The sequence below is a fragment of the Microtus oregoni genome, unplaced genomic scaffold (genome assembly GCF_018167655.1).
Source record: "Microtus oregoni isolate MIOR12 unplaced genomic scaffold, Mior012 000032F_ref0000030, whole genome shotgun sequence".
NCBI classification, from domain to species: domain Eukaryota; kingdom Metazoa; phylum Chordata; class Mammalia; order Rodentia; family Cricetidae; genus Microtus; species Microtus oregoni.
Genome location: NW_024543091.1, coordinates 21,391,761 through 21,413,581, shown reverse-complemented (window position 1 = coordinate 21,413,581; position 21,821 = coordinate 21,391,761). Strand labels below are relative to the sequence as shown.

The 21,821-nt window shown below is 41.2% G+C and overlaps 1 protein-coding gene across 2 annotated transcripts in view; it reads right to left on the bottom strand.

Moving 5' to 3' along the window:
* Window positions 1–21,821, bottom strand: part of Znf609 (zinc finger protein 609) — a 154,630-nt gene that overhangs the window by 27,806 nt on the left and 105,003 nt on the right. For both annotated transcript variants that reach the window (XM_041679320.1, XM_041679321.1), the window contains one exon: window positions 18,513–18,738. In XM_041679320.1, the coding sequence (XP_041535254.1) occupies window positions 18,513–18,738 (226 nt within the window). The remainder of the gene's footprint in view (window positions 1–18,512; window positions 18,739–21,821) is intronic.

Genomic DNA, 21,821 nt, shown 5'->3' with positions numbered 1-21,821 from the left:
AATCAATACTAGTACCAAGTGACTCATGTCTAACAAAAACCTCTACTCCCAATCAATACTAGTACCAAGTGACCCATGTCTTTAGTCTCAGCACTCAAGTGGCAGAGGCAAATGGATCTCTATGAGTTCTAGGCCAGCCTGTTCTATAGAGTGAGTCACAGGACAGCCAGGACTACATAGTTGAAACCCCATTTCAAAACCCCAAAAACAAGCAAGCAAGCAAACAGGTAGAGGAGGAGATCATCCAGTTTCTGGGAACTCAGAGTCACAGTCTCGCCTTGGCTTGGAGCAAGGAGTTGTGCAGGGAAACTGGCTAGAACTCAGGAGTCAGATATCAGACTCTGGGTACCACTACTACAATAGCCAGAATGGGGGAATATAGGAACTGCTTTACTTTCCATAACTATCTCTGGTATGTTTTAATCTAATATTCAACTTTGATATGTGATTAGAGAATACACAGATTTCTGACCTCATTCATTCGCTCTCCCTGTTCCTCTCTTTTGTGATCTGGTCTAACCCTATCACAGGTTGTAGTGTAAATTCACTCTGTTTATCTAGCTGCCTTAGAATATTTGACAGCCTTCCTGCCTCAACATCTTCAATGCTGGCATTAGAGTTGTGAGCCACTGTGATCAACTTAAGACTGTACAGACTTCTGGGCACTGTTTCCCAAAATAAAAATTCAAAGAAAAGATATAAAGAAGGGGTAAATACAGCCAGAAATTCACGAGAGAGTAGATTTGAAAAACAGTTTTGCACAAAAGTAATTAACATCCATCATTTCGGAACTGTTGGCACACTTATCTGAAACCATACATTAAAAAAACCAACCAACCAACCAACCAACCAAACAAACAAACAAACAAAAAACATGTCTGCCAAAGGGTTAAAAGACAGAAACCAGGGGCTGGAGAGATGGCTCAGTGATTAAGAGCATTGCCTGCTCTTCCAAAGGTCCTGAGTTCAATTCCCAGCAACCACATGGTGGCCCACAACCATCTGTAATGAGGTCTGGTGCTCTCTTCTGGCTAGCTGTATACATTAAAAAAAAAAAAAAAAAAAGACAGAAACCACTAACCTTTAGGGCAAACTCTAGTTTCAAATTTAGGGATTTTTTTTTTTTTTTTTTGATTTTCAAGACACGGTTTCTCCGTAGCTTTTGGTTCCTGTCCTGGAACTAGCTTTTGTAGACCAGGCTGGCCTCAAACTCACAGAGATCCGCCTGCCTCTGCCTCCCGAGTGCTGGGATTAAAGGTGTGTGCCACTACTGCTCGGTTTAGGGATTTTTTTTTATCATGCTATAAATTCTTTATATGTAAGTACAGCAAGACTTATTGATGTTTTCTGTGTGTATGTTCATGTGTGTATACATGTGAATAGGGGCCAGAGAACAATCTCGGGTGTTGCGGCTCAGGAGCCACCATGCTGGCTTACATGCACTCGTGGTGTCACTTTACTGATGGCACTGTCCTCCCCAGGCTGCTAGGCTATAAATTTGCGTGCCTTACCAAACTTTCTAGACGTTCATCTCATTTATTCTGGCAATCTATTCATTTCAACTCATGACGCTGACTGTGAGAATCAAATATATGGGTTTTCCAAACCTAGAAAAATATAAAGGCATAGGTGTGGCTGCTATTCCTTTAGAGAAGACAGCTTTCCAAGAGAACTTTCCACGAGTTCTTTACTAATATCATTAAAGGAAGTCTCCAAGGAGATCCTGGAAGGAACTTGGGACAGTCTTCTACAGAAATTTCTCACCTCATGGAGGGTGAATAACAAAGTTTTCCTGAACAGTGGAAGCACGTGAAGATCTTAGAGACAGTAACACCACCCAAGATGACTCTTACAAGTCTGATTTAGGCTAATCAGGTAAAACTTACATCAGTATTTTAAAATTCCTGCCCCTATATTTTAATATACAGAAATATCTGGGAATACTGCTGTAGAAAATGGTGAAGATAGTAGACTTTAACATAGTCTACCTTCAAATTTAGAGTTGACAGAAAACAAAGCCCCTTAGTCCCTATTTCTGGAATCTTCTCAAGTTGGAAAAGGTAAAGAAGGCCCTAAAATACCAAACAGCCACCACTATCTTCACTTGAGCATTTTTGGCTGAAGAACTTTAGAAGCAGAAGAGCTGTTATGGGGAGGTCAGAGCACAACAATCTAAAATCTGTGGGGAATGGAGGGAGAGCCTGGAAGAAGGCTCAAGATCTGAGTGTTCTGCCTTTTATCGGAAGCTCTGCAGAAGTGCAATACAGATTCAGTTCACATACCCTTAAACTGCATGCCCTCTAGTTTCTCTTACTGAGGGATAAACATACTCTAGTCATGGCTGGAGGCCATCCTATCAGCTAGAATATTTCTCTGAAAACCCGTAGAGTAAGAAAAGTCATTTCATTGCAACTGCTTTGAGGAAATACATGCCTGGGGATGAGATGGAATCACATTGTCCACAGTTTTACTGCTTTATGATCTAGCAGGAGGGCCCAGGGTGACCACATGGCTAGGGCTGGCTTACACAAAGTATCACTTCTTTCTATCGATTCCCCCCCCCCCCCCCCCCCCAGCTAAAGGCTGAGAGGAATAGCCAGCTTCTGAAACCTATTTCTCTTTCTGGTAACTTTTGTGTGGCAGGTTCAGGTTTTTGTTGTTGTTGTTGTTTTGGTTTTTTTTGTTTGTTTTTTGAGACAGGATTTCTCTGTAGCTTTGGAGCCTGTCCTGGAACTAGCTTTTGTAGACCAGGCTGGCCTCGAACTCACAGAGATCTGCCAGCCTTTGCCTCCCGAGTTCTGGGATTAAACCACCGCACGGCATGGTTCAGGTTTGTTAAGTGGCTTTCAGTGCCAAGGAAGGGGAGCAGCAATGTGCCAAGAAAAAGGTAGTCAATGGCTGGGGTCTGAGGACAGATCATCTGGGGCCTTGGCTCTCCATATCACACACAGAAAAGGAAGATGCCAAGTTTCCACTGCAGAGGGAGAACCTGTTTCTAGACATCCTTCCTTTTCCCAAACTGTGACAACTGTAAGGCTGCTGTTACAGACTAAATTGTGTTTTCTCCTCCCAAAAATATTCAATCCAAGGTATCTCAAAATAGTATCTTTGTTGTTTGAGACAGCTTATACAGCCCATGTTGGCCTTGAATTCACTATTTAGCTAAGGGTTACTTTAAATATCTACATGCCCTGCTTCCAAGAGTCAAATGCTAGAATTTTAGAAGGACACCACCAGTAGTCTTCGTATAAAAAGGGACTCTAGACAGACACAGAAGCAAGACAGCGTATGAATGAGTGATGTCTCCATAGGTCAAAGAACATCATGGATTGCCAAACAGTGTTTCTGATTTCTAATTTCCAAAATGGAGAGCACACCTCACTGCTGTTCTGAGTCAGCCGGTTTTTACTGGTTTGTTTCAGGAGTACTAGAAAACTAATATAGCCTCAAAGGCAGATCAAATGTCAATTAAATCAGTCACATTTCACCTTAACTAGGCCTCACTGCCTCATTAAATTGTAGTTCTAGTGTGGAGGGCATCTACACAGTAAACATAGCCATCATCTTAACCTACTGATTCAGAATACTGGGAGTAGTGGGAAAAGCTTGGTTTCTAACACATGCCTTGCTCCAGTCAAGCTGCCCAAATGCTATCAGTGACTTGCTCTGACAATCAGTCCAGCTGTCTCAGTAACTAACACTGGCTTAAGTATTGAAGAATAAAACTTTGAATCATCTCCACTAACCTGTGGATTCAATGTAATCTCAACCAAAATCACAGCAGGTTTTTTTTTTCCATTAAAAAAAAAATCACAAGATGACCCTAACATTTATGCAGAAATGCCTAATGCCAAGAACAGCCAGGAAGGTCTTAAGGAAGTATAACCCAGATAGAGAGAGGACCTACATATACTACTAGTGTTAAGATTTATAAAGGTGTAGTTAAGCCAAGAAATAATGAATAATACAAGGAATGCAAAGGAGAGGGTCAAGAAATAACTTCCCAGTATTTCCCTACTAAAGGCAAACATGACTCCTCTGTGCAGTGGTGGCATTTTCCACAAGGTGCAGAACCAATTATATACCCACATGATTAAAAACAACAACCTTAACTCTCAATTCAAACCCTAAATAAAAAAAAATTACAAAAAATCAAGGACGGGGGCTGGAGAGATGGCTCAGTGGTTAAGAGCATTGCCTCGTCTTCCAAAGGTTCTGAGTTCAATTCCCAGCAACCACATGGTGGCTCACAACCATCTGTAATGAGATCTGGTGCCATCTTCTGGCCTGTAGGCATACATGCAGACAGAATATTGTATACATAATAAATAAATAAACAAACAAAAAAATATTTAACAAAAAAAAAATCAAGGACCTCAGAGGAAATTTAGGAGAATATTATCTTGGAGCAGGCAAAATTGTTACACAAAACACAAAAAGATTAATAACAAAAGGAAAGGTAAAGACAAACTTGCTTTCATAAAAATGAAGTTTATATGCACGAAAAGATTGATATTAAGAAAATGCAAAACATAAAGGTTTTTGTAACACATTTCTGAGAGCAGACTCACAGCCAGTATACACAAACTATACATGAGCGCTAAGACAAATCCTAATATCCAAAACAACAAAAGACTTAAGTCAAACTTCATAGAAAATTTAAAAAGATCAATAAACACAAGAAAAGATGCTAGATTTTATTATTCTTCAGGGAACTCCAAATTAACAATTTACTGAGAAGCTACTATATACACCAACTTGAAGGATTCAATATACAAGGGTTATAGAAAAAGGACAAAGTTATGTTGACTAGGATAAACAGCACCATTCTAGCATGTTAAAAAACACTGGAGAGACAAAGAAGCAAAATACATCAAATGGAAAAAAGAAAGCATATTTAACAAGTGCTGCTGGCATAACTGGATATCAACATGTAGAAGAATAAAAAAAGACCCATATCTATCACCATGCACAAAACTCAAGTCCAAATGGATCAAAGACCTCAACAGAAAGCCAACCACAGGGGCTGGAGAGATGGCTCAGCGGTTAAGAGCACTGACTGCTGTTCCAGAGGTCCTGCACCCACATGGTGGCTCACAGCGGTCTGTAATACGATCTGGTGCCCTCTTCTGGCCTGCAGGAACACATGTAGGCAGGCACTATATACTAAATAAATAAAGTTTCTTAAAAAAAAAAAAAAAAAAAAGAAAGCCAACCACACAAGAGAAAGTGGAAAATACACTTGAACGCATTGGCACAGGAGACCACTTTCTAAATATGACGCCAGCAGCACAGACACTGAGAGAAACAACTAATGAATGAGACCTCCTGAAACTGGAAAGCTTCTGTAAAGAAAAGGACACAGTCAACAAGACAAAACGACAGCCTACAGGATAGGAAAAGATCTTCACTAACCCCACATCAGACAGAGGTCTGATCTCCAAAATACACAAAGAACTCAAGAAATTGGACACCAAAAGATCATATAATCCAATAAAAAAAAAATGGAGTACAGACCTAAACAGAGAACTCTCAACAGAGGAATCTAAAATGGCTGAAAGACACTTAAGGAAATGTTCAACATCCTTAGTCATCAGAGAAATGCAAATCAAAACAACTCTGAGATTCCATCTTAACACCTGTAAGAATGGCCAAGATCAAAAACACTGATGACAACTTATGCTGGAGAGGTTGTGGGGGAAAGGGAACACTTCTGCATTGCAGGTGGGAGTGCAAGCTGGTACAACCCCTTTGGATGTCAGTGTGGTGATTTCTCAGAAAATTAGGAAACAACCTTCCTCAAGACCCAGCAATACCACTTTTGGGTATATATCCAAAGGATGCTCAATCGTGCCACAAGGACATGTGTTCAACTATGTTCACAGCAGCGTTGTTTGTCATAGCCAGAACCCGGAAACAACCCAAATGCCCCTCGATCAAAGAATGGATAAGGAAAATGTGGTACATTTACACAATGGAGTACTACATAGTAGAAAAAAATAACGACAGCTTGAATTCTGCAGGAAAATGGATGGAGCTAGAAAACATTATTTTGAGTGAGGTAACCCAGATACAGAAAGACAATTATCGCATGTACTCACTCATAGGTGGTTTTTAAACATAAAGCAAAGAAAACCAGCCTGCAAACCACAATCCCAGAGAACTTAGACAACAATGAGGACACTAAGAGAGATTTTACATAGATCTAATCTACATGGGAAGTAGAAAGTAGAAAAAGACAAGATCTCCTGAATAAATTGTGAGCATGGGGACCTTGCAGGAGGGTTGAAGGGGGAAGAGGAGAGACAGGGAAGGGAGCAGAGAAAAATGTAGAGCTCAATAAAAATCAATTAAAAAAAAAGGTTTTAAAAAAAGCACTGGGGAGGCAGAGGCAGGCAGATCTCCAAGCTTGAGGTCAGCCTGATCTATAAAGTGAGATCCAGGACAGCTAGAGCAAGTTACACTAAGAAACCTTGTCTTGAAAACCAAAAAAATAAAAAGTTAAAAAAAAAAGGAAATTGAGTGACTATTTTGGGAAACTGGCAATATAGATTATAGTTAGCTATATGTACACCTTCTGACCCAGGAATTCCATTCCTATGTATATGTAGCCAGGAATATGTACATATATTCCCAAAAAGACATGTACGGGAAAAATAATAGCAACTTTTTTTTTTTTTTTTAAAGAAATGGTTTCTGTGTGTAGCTTTTTGGAGCCTGTCCTGGAATTCATTCTGTAGACCAAGCTGGCTTTGAACTTACAGAGATACAATTGCCTCTGCCTCCCAAATGCTGGGATTGAAGGCAGGCACCACCACAGCCCAGCACAACATTTTTTTTTAAATAAATTTATTTATTATGTATACAATATTCTGTTTGTGTGTATGACTCCAGGCCAGAAGAGGGCACCAGACCTCATTACAGATGGTTGTGAGCCACCATGTGGTTGCTGGGAATTGAACTCAGGACCTTTGGAAGAGCAGGCAATGCTCTTAACCACTGAGCCATCTCTCCAGCCCAGCACAACATTTTTTTGCAAATTATTTTTTATTTTTTTGGAGACAATTTCTCTGTAGCTTTGGAGCCTGTCCTGGAACTAACTCTTGTACACCAGGCTGGTCTCGAACTCAGAGATCCACCTGCCTCTGCCTTCCAAGTGCTGGGATAAAGGTTTGTGCTGAAAGACTCTAAATGCATTTGTAAGCCCCCTCAACCCTAAGACATTTTTCTTAAACCTTACACTCACTCTCTCTTGGAAACGGGACAGTCGCCCCCCTCCCCCCACATGCTGGACTGCTTATCCTCCTGTGTCCTTGTGAATAATCTTCAAACGTAACTCCATTCTGGGAATTGAGGCAAATACAACCCACAGATGGTGACTCAGTTCCTGATGTATTGATTTAGTCACTGGACCAAGGTCAGGAAGACCGCAGAGATGCTCTCCCTTATCACCTGATCACGCAGCTATTCTCCTGCCCTGGAATAGACCAATCACCGCTAGTAACCCTTTGAATAAGCCAATCCAATAAGTTGGAAAACAACCTATAGGTACCCCCTTGTGTCTGTGGCTTTTTGCTTTAAAAGATGGGCTGTAACAGCTATCAGGGGTCCTTCATATCCCGAACCTGAAGGGCCCTGTCATGACAGAATAAAAATCCTCTTGCTTTTGCATCAATTGAGGCTGTGTGAATAGTGTCCTCCCTAGTCCAACAGTGCCACCACTGCCCAGCACAACATTTTTTTTTAAAATAACAAATCCAAACTAAAAATAACTCAGCTGTTCATCAACAATAGAGTAAGTTTGGGCTGGAGAGATGGCTCAGTGGTTAAGAGCATTGCCTGCTCTTCCAAAGGTCCTGAGTTCAATTCCCAGCAACCACATGGTGGCTTACAACCATCTGTAATGAGGTCTGGTGCCCTCTTCTGACCTGCAGACATACACATGGACAGAATATTGTATACATAATAAATAAATAAATATTTTTTAAAAAACAATAGAGTAAGTTTAATTCACATACTGGAACAATCAAATAATAAAAATAAAAAAGTTAATTATAGGTCAGATATGGTGGATCACACCTTTAAACCCAGAACTCGAAAGGCAAAAGCAGGTGAATTCCAGGCCAGCCAGGACTACATAATGAGATCCTGTCTTAAAAATTAACTACATGGCCGGGTGGTGGTGGCGCACGCCTTTAATCCCAGCATTCGGGAGGCAGAGGCAGGTGGATCTCTGTGAGTTCGAGGCCAGCCTGGTCTACAAGAGCTAGTTCTAGGACAGGCACCAAAAGCTACAGAGAAACCCTGTCTCGAAGAAAAAAAAAAAACAACAACAAAAAATTAACTACATGGAATATGGCTGAGAACTGGTATATTGATGAGCAGCTCAACATCAAAAAGTATATACTACCATGGTTTCATGCACGTAAACTTCAAAATGGGCAACACTAACCTATGACATTAGCAGTCAGACTGATGGGAGGAAGCATGAGGTATCTAACGATACCGTGTTTCTTCATCTAGGTTCTGATAACACAGGTATGTTCATTTTGCAAGTTCAATGATCTATATATATATTCTATTCTTTAGGCAACTGGCCCAACCTGCAAGTCAGAAGAACAACAGTCTAGTATCTGATGCAATAGCACATGGAAGGGGGTTCAATTTTTTTCATCCATTCTTTATTCATTTTGATAGCTAATTCAAAAGATTTTAAAATGTAATTCTAAGGAGATAGCTAAAAACTGAAAAACAGGGAAATTTGGTAAATGATAAAATGCACTATTTCAAATATTTTAATGTTAAATGGTCTGTGATTTCCTGAGAAGTGGGGTATCTGGGCAAGCTATTCTCTCAGTTACTTTAGCATCAAACATTAATGTGACTATGAGCTCAATAGAAGTAAAAAATTATTCCATGGACTTTTAAAAGATATCCTTAAAAGAAAACAGAGAACAACTTGGGGAATGGGAACAGAGTGCCTTACTACTAGCCCTTTTGTCCTATAACTTGTTGCTATGGAGAAGGCCATGAAGGCAACAACTGAAAGAAATAAAGGATCCGGTAGGAGTAAGCACTGGGACAGTGTATTAAACAAAATTCCATAAGCAATTAGCAAGACTTAAAAATGACACACTTTCCATGCTTTCCTAATCCTGCCCCTATGAAAGTCCATGGGTCTGCTTCCTCACTATAATTTAACTCAAAACAGAGAGGTCTGAGTGGTCCTAACAAAGCCTAAGCCTTGGCAGACATATCGTAAGTCCATTTATCAATGCTGTCTCATGCCAGGAGGAATAAGCTACTTACCCACCCTATCCTGGGGAAATTATCTCCAGCTGCCTAAATTATAAAGTCGATGCCCTGTGATTTCTTTGTTCTCTAAAGCCTAAGGGAGAAGGGATAATGAGGAATCAGAAGGGGTGGAGAACTGCCTCTTGTTTTAGACAGGGCTTACGGAAAGGAAAGGAGATGAGAGGGAAAACACAGGAAGAAAAGGGGGAGGGAGAGGAAGGAAAGGTGAAGAGTGAAAATCCCCCTCCCCTTTCTCAAGCAGCTGGAGCAGCCTTAGTAACATGTAGCAGCAGTATGGGCAGTATGGGAGGAAAGCTAGGCCTGAACCGGTTTAAAGCTACTGCCCTGAGAAAGAAGGCTAGTCGCCAAGTTTGTTGATAGCTTCTTCCCATCATTGCTATAGCGGCTTTATGAGTGGTGCAGGGCCAAGACCTGTTTTTAGCAGTGTAAGCACTAAGACAAAAGGATTCAACATCTAGATCTCATTACAAAAAAACTGACAAGGACTATCCCCTCTTCTGTCCCACACAAACGATCACAGAAGAATAAATATTAAGAGGGCTGGAGAGATGGCTCAGAGGTTAAGAGCATTGCCTGCTCTTTCAAAGGTCCTGAGTTCAATTCCCAGCAACCACATGGTGGCTCACAACCATCTGTAATGAGGTCTGGTGCCCTCTTCTGGCCTGCAGACATACACACAGACAGAATATTGTATACATAATAAATAAATAAATAAATAAATATTTTTTTAAAAAAAGAATAAATATTAAGAGCTACAAGGAATATAATATAGTCCAACCTTTTCTCTTTATTTGCAAAGGAAAGTAAGCACAGACTAGTAATATGAACTTATCAGCAGGGCAAGAAGATATCAAGGTTAAGTCAGGGATAGGCTATGACAGGCCATGTCAGAATTGTATTTACAGTCTCAGCATCACTTACTTGAACACTTAAAACTTTAGGAACTAAATGACTTGTAAAGAATCACATTAGTACAAAGTACGCCTGTGTTCCACATGACCTAAGGAGAATCTTATTTTCAAAATAACTTTACCTATTCACAAGTCCACAGTCTGGTCTCCCTGTACTCTGCTGGTGTGTGCCGGTGCATGTTGGGAGAGGGGTTGTGTGTGTTTGAGTGTGTGTAGGGTGAGACAGGCAGGATAGAGTGCACTAAAGGAGTATGTTTCTCACCCTTGAAGCTTAGTGGTCTATGTTGCAATTTGCAAAATGAAACTCAAAAGAGCCCTATGACTCAAATTTTCCCTTAGGGCTTCAGGATTTCAATATATGATAGTGGACAGATAACACAATCCACTAGGGTATAGAAACACATCATGTCCTAAATCAGCCCCTGGGAGGAAGCTGTTAAATGGGAAGAATGTGTTGGCTGTCAATTTTTTGGTGGGGGAGGGGTGGGAGAAAGTAGGTATTGATTTCCCTAATGTTTCCTTTGTGTGGTTGCTGTTGCCATGAAGATTTGTGGTGCCAGACAATGGCTGCTAGGAATCAAGCCAGTATGCGATAGGCTAAGCAGGTGAGTGCTTCCTGAAGCATGGCTGAAGGGGAAAGACCATTTGTAGTAATGGAGCGGCAGGGCTGCGTTCCCAGCACCCCGGCCGCCTGCCCGGCTAGCTTATGCTCCGAAATAACAACACACAAACTGTATTCATTTAATCACTGCTTGGCCCATTCTCTTCTAGGCTAATTCTCACATATTAATTTAGCCCATTTCTAATCATCTGTGTTGCGCCCCTAGGTGCGCTTACCGGGAAGATTCTAGCCTATGTCCATCCTGTTTTGATTATTATGTGGTGAGAGTACTTTTTTTTTTTTTTGGCTCCAGTCTATTTTCTTGTATCTTCATAGGCATATCTTTTGTTGTCCTAGAACTAGCTCTTGTAGACCAGGCTGGCCTCGAACTCCCAGAGATCTGTCTGCCTCTGCCTCCCGAGTGCTGGGATTAAAGGCGTGCGCCACCACCGCCCGGCCATAGGCATATCTTTCTTTAGGTAGGGAAAGTTTTCTTCTATGATTTTGTTAAATAAATTTTCTATGCCTTTGAGTTGAACTTTTTCTTCTATACCTATTATTCTAAGATTTGGCCTTCTTATGTTGTCCCATATTTCATGGATATTTTGGGCTAAGCTTTTGTTAGATTTTATGTTTTGTTTAACTGATGAGTCTATTTCCTCTATTTTATCTTCAGTGTTTGAGATTCTCTCTTCCATTTCTTGTATTCTGTTGTTCATGCTTACATTTGTGGTTCCTGATCTTTTTCTCATGATTTCTGTTTCAATAATTCCTTTGGCTTGTGTTTTCTTTATTTTTTCCCATCTCAGTTTTCAAGTCCTGAATAGTTTCTTTTATATGTTTGAGTTCTTTTTCTTGGTTTTCTTTTTCTTTTTCTTTTTTTTTTTTTTTGGTTTTTTGAGACAGGGTTTCCCTGTGGCTTTGGAGCCTGTCCTGGAACTAGCTCTGTAGACCAGGCTGGTCTCGAACTCACAGAGATCCGCCTGCCTCTGCCTCCCGAGTGCTGGGATTAAAGGCGTGCGCCACCATCGCCCGGCCCTTCTTGGTTTTCTTTAAGTGATTTGCTGATATCTTCCAATTTTTTGTTTTTTTCCTCCATTTCTTTAAGGTAATTTCTCATTTCATCTTTAAGAATTTCAAACATTCTCTTGAGGTTATTTTTTAGATCATTTTCTTCTGGTTCATCCATATTTGTTTGTTCAGGTCTTGCTTTTGTAGGGACTTCAGGTTTTACTGGTTTTGTGGTGCAGCATGTGATCTTACCTTTTCTACTCATCTTTTCCTCTAATAGGTGTAGTTGGGACTGCCTGAGATTCTGTTGAATAATCTTCTAGGTGCCAGTGAATCCAAAGCTCGGATGGTTGTTCCTCCTGGAACAGTCATTGTCACAGTTCTAGTTAACCCCTTGGCTATTCCTGTTCCTGAAGGTAGCTCAGTGTTTCTGTGCTTTGGTCTGCTCCCTTGAGTTTGCTGTCTCAGGCCTACTTTGGCTTAGGCTGCTGGCTTTGATCTGTTTCTGTAAATCCTGGTCTAGATCTCCTCCTGCAGAAGTCCCTGGCTTGGAGTTGGACCTATTCTGGTGGAGATAGCAGGCTCTGGATCTGGTCCCTGGTTCAATCATGATCCGCCATGTCCCAGGACTGGGCTTGCTCCTGGCTTCTGCTCCTGGTGGAGCTTATTTGTTGCCCTAAGGTGCAGCTCCTTGCCTCAGGGCAACTTTGACTTAGGTTACCGACTTTGACCTGTGTCTGTAAATCCTGGTCTGGATTCCCTCCTGCAGAAGTCCCTGGGTTGGAGTTGGACCTGGAAAGGTTTCTGGTTCCAGTCTAGTGCCTGTGAGGTTACAGGCTCGGGTACATACGCCCGAACCTGCAGAGGACCTGCTTAATTCCTCAGAGGTCTCAGACTGGCGCTTGGACCCGAAGGGGTTCTAGGTTCCTGCCTATTCCCTTTGATGACCCAAACCAATGCCTGAACCCACAAAGGACATGGCTCAGGCCTGGCCCCACCGAGATCTCTGGTTCCTGCCTTTTCCCTTGGAGGACCTAGGTTCACTCACGCCCAGGCTGACAGAGGTCCTGCCTCCAGTCTAGTTCCTGGGAGGTCCCAGACGCACAGGGGTATTGGCTTAGGTCTGCTCTCTTGAAGGTCCCGGATTCTGGACCCTCAGCAATCTCTGGCTCTCCTCTATTGTTATATAAAAGTGCCGCCCCTTGCAGATGGAAAACCACCCGTGTCTTTTGTATGAATTTTTAACCTCCTAAGTGCTAGTTTAAGTGTGCCAGTATGCCTGGCTAAATAAAAATTAAAAAATTCAGTTTATCAGTTCCTTGGCACACTGCAGGTTCTTACATGTGAAAATAGGCTATCATTTTGGACAGAATATCTCAGCAATAATTAAAAAAAAAACTCTAGGGGATGTAGAGATGGCTCAGAGGTTAAGAGCATTGCCTGCTCTTCCAAAGGTCCTGAGTTCAATTCCCAGCAACCACATGGTGGCTCACAACCATCTGTAACGGGGTCTGGTGCCCTCTTCTGACCTGAGGTCATACACACAGACACAATATTGTATATATAATAAAGAAATAAATATTAAAAAAACTCAAATAGAGAGTAAAATCATTTAGTCTAAATCCCTTTCTTTGTAATATTAGAAACAGAAACTAATTTACCCAAGATCAAAGAGCATATGTAAAAGATAAAGGTAGCATATGTTTTAGAACATGATTTCCTATAACTCTGGTTCAGAAATGTTTGTACCGTACTATAATACAAATGGAAATTGAATAAACATCAGCAAGTGAGTATTCTACTTTGGAAGTCAGATTAGGATGATTATGTAGATTTTCATCCCACTGACATGCAGAAGAGTTGTACCCTGGCTTCAGAAACATGGCTGTAGGTCATTATAACTTATTATTAATTTTTAAACAATATTCTGGTAAATGAAGACCAGCATAATTCCAAAGGTGTTGTAAGAGTAATTTCGACATGGGAGGATTAATCTAGTTAAATGATTATCAAAGCAGGTTTTTTTTCTAACAGCAAAATTTTTAAATAAAAAAATTTCAAAGGAGCACAGCACACAAATCATCCACGAGCAGAAATGTTCTGAGAGGCAGCTGGGGAGGTAGCAGAGCCAGAAAGGGGGCTGCCTACTCAACACACCTTACTCTCATGTCTACCTCTGAGGTTTCTTCATGCTCATCTTTCTGAGAATACAATATCTTTGAAGATATCTGGAGGTTTTGTCATGACATATAAATTCACAGGGTTGGTACTGCTAACTAAAATGGCCACAGTGGGAGGTGGAGATATGGCTCAACGTTAAGAGTACTTGTTGCCCTTGCAGAGAACCAAGATTCAGAACTCAGTACCACATGGAGTTTACCATCCTCACAATAGGGAATCTAAAACCCTCTTCTAACCTCCACATGACATCATGCATGTAGTCCACATACATACACATAAGTACATAAGTAAAACACTTATTTTCACAGAATAGCAGTAGACAGGTCTAAAATTAGCAAATTGGTTCTTTAGACAGAAGTGAACAGAGGATGGATTCTTGGAATACCAGTCTGGGTAAACTTAATAAATTATTCTTGAGACTATTTATTTATAGCTATCAGTTGGAAGGTAAAAATTTAAGAATGTGTGATATGGATTAACATTAAGGCTAGGCGGGCGGTGGTGGCGCACGCCTTTAATCCCAGCACTCAGGAGGCAGAGGCATGCGGATCTCTGTGAGTTTGAGGCCAGCCTGGTCCAGAAGAGCTAGTTCCAGGACAGGAACCAAAAGCTACTGAGAAACTCGGTCTCAAAAATCCAATAAATAAATAACATTAAGGCTAGGAACTGACAATCTTTCCTAAGAAACCAAAAGCTACTGAGAAACTCGGCCTCAAAAATCCAATAAATAAATAAATAAATAGATAAATAACATTAAGGCTAGGAACTGACAACCTTTCCTAAGAAAAGCATGCTGTAGTTGTTGGGAGAAATGACGAACCACTGGCTCATACTCTCAACACTTGGTCCCTAGCTGGTATGGCTACTTTGGAAGGCTGTAGAACTTTCAGGAGATGGAGTCTTGCTAGAGCTTTGGCATTTCACACCTTAACCCCATTTCCTGTCATACGGTGAACAACTGCCTCATGCTCCTGCCATCATGGTTTCCAGGCTATGACTGACTGTGTATCCCTTTTTAAAATACATCCCTCCCACCCCTGATCCCTCTCACCCCTAGGTTGCTTCTTATTATCTGGTCACAGCTATGAGAAAAAGTAACTGATACAAAATCAGGGGTCACAACAATAATGGTAGAAGCATGACAGTCTCTAAAATGTCACTCTAGTTTCACTACATCACCAATTCTTGTGCAAAGTACACATGGCAATGTGAGCCACAACACCTCTGGTTTAGGACTGCTGTCCAAGAAAGGACAATCCATAGCACCATCTGGAATTCTTACACAGTGTCAGACTGGCTGTTGTGAAAGTACTTCAGGTGCAAAGAAAACATTCTAGATAGCCAGGTGCATACAGGCGCATGCCGACACGTGCCCAGTGCTAACACCTGAGAGGCAGAGGCAGGAGGATTATAAGCTCTAGGCAGAGCCAGACACAGTGATGTGTACCCGTAATCCCTGCACTTAAGGTGTAGATGCAAGGGTGCTGGAGAGAGAGCTCAGAAGTTAAGAGCACTGGCTGCTTTATCACAGGTCCTGAGTTCAATTCCCAGCAACCACATAGAGGCTCACAATCGTCTGTAATGAGATCTGGTGCCCTCTCCTGGACTGCAAGCAAAACACTATAAAGATGATAATATACTGAGGCATGGCTCTCTCCTGAAAATTGCTTAGTGGTCAATTCCAGGGGACCCCATGTCCTTTTCTGGCCTCCAAAGGCACTGTATATATGCGGTATACAGACATATATGCAGGCAGAATACCTATATGCCCAAAATAAAATTAAAATTAAATTTAAAAATAAAAATTAAAAAGATGCTGCTGTCCAAACACATTTGTCATTCTAACAAATATGTCTGCTCAGATATTTGGCCACAGACATCTTTTTTTTTTTAATCTTTATTTATTTATTATGTATATAGTGTTCTGTCTGCATGTATGCCTGCAGGTCAGAAGAGGGCACCAGATCTCATTATAGATGGTTGTGAGCCACCATATGGTTGCTGGGAATTGAACTCAGGACCTCTGGAAGAATAGCCAGTGCTCTTAACCTCTGAGCCATCTCTCCAGCCCCACAGACATCTTTTTATAGTTTATTTTATTTATTAGTATTTATTTATTGCTTTTAGAGATAGGGTTTCGCTGTAGTTTTAGAGATTGTCCTAGAACTAGCTCTTGTAGACCACTAAGGCCTCGAACTCAGAGATCTGCTTGTCTCTGCCTACTGAGTGTATTTTATTTATTTTTCAAAGTTTATTTTATATGCAGAGACATTTTGCCTTCATATATGTCTGTATTATGTGTGTACCTAGAGCCCAAAGAGGCCAAAATGAGACATGGGATTTCCTGGGACTGGAGATACAGAATGTTGTCAGCTGCCATGTGGCTATTGGGAATTAAACTCAGGTTCTCTGAGAGCAGCCAGTACTCTTAACTACGGAGTCATTTTCTCAGTCATACATATTAAAAATTAAACACCTAATTTGTTATTTCCAGAATGCATACTGTAAATACACATCCAGAGTATATCTTTTTTGCTTCATTTTCTATATCTTTTATCTGAAATACATTAGCACTTACTGCATACAGAACTTTCAATAATTCTGAATGACCACAAAAATATTGGTAACAGACTGCTGGAAGAATGACCAGAACGAAATGCAGACCAACAAGTTAGTTCTGTAATAGCAGAGATAATTAGCTGTGTTCCTATGGGTCTCGAAGTGCAGAGTGAAGACTAGTCTGGGTACTGGTTTGGAGACACGACGGGACTACTGACACCTATGTTTTCCAATCACTGATGCTTTGATGAGAACTTGATTCTTTATTAAAGAATCTACTGCACTCAAAGTGCCACTAAATGTTACAAAGGATCTGAATTAACTGGTTAAGTATCGTTGCACTTCCATTCCTTTCTGTTTAGGTTCGAGAAATTCCAAAACAGAAGAGTTTCTGTTCTTCAGGGCAAATGGAACATAACGAGAAGTGTGCATGGCAGCCTTGGGCAGCAGCAGCAGTTTACAGCAAGGCAGCTGCTTAATGAAAGACTCAAATAAGACTACATGAACAGTTCCCTACTGACTGGACCTATAAAAACTGCACACATTAGCTGGGCGGTGGTGGCACAAACCTTTAATCCCAGCACTTCAGAATGCAGAGGCCAGCGGATCTCTGTGAGTTCAAGGGCAAAGAGCTATTTCCAGGACAGGCTCCAAAGTCCAAAAGCTAGAGAAACCCTGTCTGGGGAGAGGAGGGAGCGGGACTGTACACACTAAGGGAAAGAAACATCAAGTGTGTAGGTGGCTGGGCAGTGAGGCAGTCAGTGGGAGGAAGGAGTTGGCTCTACCTCCAGATATTAAAAAAAAAAGGGGGAGAGAACTTGAAATTCATGGTGCCAACATTAAGTCAGTTTAAGAGAGTCAGATGTGGTGATGTGCTTCTGCAATCCCACTATTACAAACCGGAGGCAGGAAGATCAAGAATTCAAAGTCATCATTTGGGACATATCAAGTTTGAGGTCAGCATAGGCCACATGAGATCATGTTTAAAAAATCAAGATCAGCCGGGTGGTGGTGGCACACACCTTTAATCCCAGCATTCAGGAGGCAGAAGCAGGAGGATCTTTCTGAGTTAGAGGTCAGTCTTGGTTTACAGAGTGAGTTCCACAACAGCCAGGTTTGTTACACAGGGAAACCCTGTCTCAAAAGAAAAAGGGGGAAAAATTGTGGTGGTGGATGCTTTTAGTTCCAGCAGCAGAGGCAGGTGCACCACTATGTGTTCCAGGCCAGGCTGGTCTAGGGAGTTCCAGGTCAGCCAGGGCTACTTATGAGTCCCTGTCTTTGGGAAGGTGAGGAGAAGACTGGAGAGATGGCTCAGTGGTTAAGAGCAATGACTGTTCTTCTGAGGGCCCAGTTTCAATTCCCAGCAACCACTTGGCAATTCAAAACTGTTTATAACTCCAGTTCCAGGGGACCTTACACCGGCATGTACGTGCAGCAAAACATCAACACACATTTTAAAAACAAAACAAGTTTGTTTGTTGCTTTGATATCCTCAACTGCCTCTTTATCACTGTTTTTTTTTTCTTAAAGTCTGACTGAAAACTCCACCTGTAATCTAAATCCCCATATAAAACATAAGGGAAGGCATAGAAAGTACATAGTTTAAATGACATAGCAAACATTCAATGACTATTTGCCAGCTATAAAAGGAAAATAATCTAAATAAAAAGCTGACACTAGAGCTAAGGAAATACACAAGACTACACCATTTGCCTACTTGCAACTGCCAGAACTACAACAAACACATCATCTCTAGGAATGGTAATGTGTGCTAAAAAGTATGCTACTACCCTTTGTGTGGATACTGCCAAGAGGATGCAGACACTGAATAGTCTTATAAGTGTTTGGCAATGTTTCCATTTGCTTGGCAATATTTCCAACAGTAAGCCTCTATTGGCTTCCTTGCAGAAACAATTGAGAAGGGATGGACTTACCGTCTTCTGTTTCCTGCCACACGATGCCTTCAAGGTTGACACTGGTTCCAGGTTCACAGGGGCCTAAGCATTCAGGCTCTGTGGCTAGAGCCACATCACAAGTGTTGACTCCCACTGATCGGGTACGGACCATAATCTGCTCACAGGGAGATGAGATGTCATTATTGACCACTGGCACTAAAAGATGTAGTGGCAGCACCGCTGGGGTGGAGACAGGGGACTCCATCTGTGAGAAAAAAGAAAGTACTAGCTGAGATACAGGAAGATTATTACAGGACATACTGTTTTCTAACTTAACCTAGTCCCACATCTTTTGTTGCCAGAGTGCAGGAGCTCTGAATACAAAACTTATTTCTTCCTCTCAAGTTTTAGCTCATGATACTATTATAAATCTGTGGTTTAGATGACAACATCTTAAGGCAAGAAGCTATATTTTCATCTCATTTATTTACTTACTTTTGTGTGTTTGAAAAAGGGTCCAAGCAGGGTGGTGGCGGTGTACTGGACGCAGAGGCAGGTGAGTTCAAGGCCAGCCTGGTCTACAAGAGCTAGTTCCAGTACATGCTCCAAAGCTTCAGAGAAACCCTGTCTTGAATAACAACCTCCCCCGCCCCACAAAAAAAAAGAAAAGAAAAGGGGTCCAACGTGACTCAGGTTGCTTCAAACTCCCTATGTTGCTAGCAAACTTCTGAACTTTCTGCCTCAACCTCACAAATACAGATTTTACAAATGTGTTATCATGTCTGGCTTTATTTCCTTTTATTTCAGAGTCTTACTCTGTAGACCAGGCTGGCTTTGAATTCACATTTATCTTCCTGTCTTGTCCTCCTGCCTGCATGTGGCCCCCACTGCCCCTACCGCCTCACCTATGTAGCCTTGGTTGGCATGGAACTCTCTATGTAGACCAGGATCACCTCAAACTACAAAGATTTGCTTTGCCTCTACCTCTGAGGCAGGTAGATCCTGAGTTCCAGACTGTACTATACAAACAAAACCAAAAACAAAACAAAATGACAAACAGACTTCTATTTTCCCAGCTTCTGAGGTAAATATTACTGACACCATTATACTTTCTACTAGCACTGGACAGGACAACCTATCAGGTTAAAATCAATGATACTAAGCTAGGGATAAAGAGAATCCAGACTTAAGGATACTATGATTCCTAATAATCCTAGAGGGTTTGATATAACTTTAAGAGAAAAAGTACAAGTTAGAAGAGGGCTGGAAGCAATCTGATGGGGATTTCTGAACCTCAAAGTAGCAGTGGTTAGTTAACAAGTATAGCATCTTTGACTAGGATACTAGATACTAACATCAAATATGTCTGTAGGACACAGAGGTGCTGTTATCATGCAGAAGCCAGGCCATACAGTGTGAAGGTACAAGTGATTATGCATACACAAATCAGTTGAACACTAATAATCTACTTTGTATGAATAGACACTGTGTGTGTGGCCCACAGAGGCTAGAAGAGGGTCAGATCTCCTGGAACTGGAGTTATAGATGGTCATGAAGCACCACGTGGTTGCTGGGAACCAAGCTCAAGACCCTGTAAGAGCAGTAAGTGCTCTTAACTGCCCAGCATCTCTCTAGCCTCTTACTTTATTTAATATTTTACCCTCAGAGATTCATACCAAACCCAGGGTCTTGTGCTTGCTAACCATGAGCTTTACTACTAAGTAAATCCCAAATCCCTGCCTTACTTTATTTTAAGTATATGTATGAGTTTGTTTGTGGGTGCTCTTGGAGGACAGAAGAGGGTATCAGATTCTCCTGGAGCTAGGTAGTAGTAAGCTATTCAACCTGTTCTGGGAAACTAACTCTAGCCCTCTACAAGAGCAGCAGGCACTCTTAACTACTGAGCCATCTGTCCAGGCCCTCCTTACTGTTTGAATACTAATACATATCGAGTTGACAAATTACCAATGGTGAGTCTATAATGCCCAAATCCTAACTCAGTATTTTGCACATAAAATGTACTTAATATACAGCCTGGTAGTGGTGGTACATGCCTTTAATCCCAGCACTCAGGAAGCAGAGACCTATCTAGTTTACAGAGTGAGTTCCAGGACAGTCAGGGCTACTTAGAGAAACCCTGTCTCGAAAAACAAAACAATAAAAAAAGTACTTAGCATACACATAAACTGATTTCCTTTGAACATATGCCTAGCAAGTTTAGAAAATGAATTATGGATTTCGTTTCTTTCCCTTATTAAAGACTTTCAGCTGACTTAAATCTGGTGGTAAACCTAATTAAGAGATGAGACTAACATGAATGTTGAATATGGTCTTTGAATAGAGACCTTCAGAGAGAGCCATGCACAGTTTATAATCCAAGCTGCCAGACAGCTCTGTGATGAATTCTGGTTTGGGGATGTACACAACCACCACTCTGCTTATAAGACTTGAAAAAAAAATCAGTCTTAAAGCTGTTTAGATACTGCCTCCATTTTTTCTTCCTTCTTTTTTTTCCTTTTTTTGGGGGGGGGTAGGGCTCTGATTTCTTGGTTTAGAAAGTTATCAGTACTGCACATCAATAATTTCAGAGTTCAAAGAATGTTCATACATTGCATTGTTTGTTTATTTATTTTTTTTATTAAAATATTTTATTTATTTATTTATTATGTATACAGTGTTCTGTCTGTGTGTATGCTTGCAGGCCAGAAGAGGGTACCAGACCCCATTACGGATGGTTGTGAGCCACCATATGGTTGCTGGGAATTGAACTCAGGACCTTTGGAAGAGCAGGCAATGCTCTTAACCACTGAGCCATCTCTCCAGCCCTTGTTTATTTATTTATTTTGGTTTTTCGAGACAGGGTTTCTCAGTAGCTGTCCTGGAACTAGCTCTTGTAGACCAGGCTGGCCTTGATTTTTTTTTTTTTTTCGAGACAGGGTTTCTCTGTGGCTTTGGAGCCTGTCCTGGAACTAGCTCTGTAGACCAGGCTGGTCTCGAACTCACAGAGATCCGCCTGCCTCTGCCTCCCAAATGCTGGAATTAAAGGCGTGTGCCACCAATGCTTGAATGTTCATACATTGATTCTTTGACTAATTCTGGTCCTTTGAGAACTGCCAAAAACAGCTATTCCTATCTTTCTATTCACACACATACTCCAACACTTTCTTTTTCATAAAATGAAATGAGTGCAAGTTGTATGATGAGTCTTCTGCTCTGCTCTCTTGGAAAAGTAACAAATTTGTAATTTCTTTTTATGATTTGGTAGGTCCTTGAAAGACCCTTTAACCTCTCCATACAAGCCCGGCATGATGATGTATGCCTATAATTAATTTCAGTATACTAGAGGTG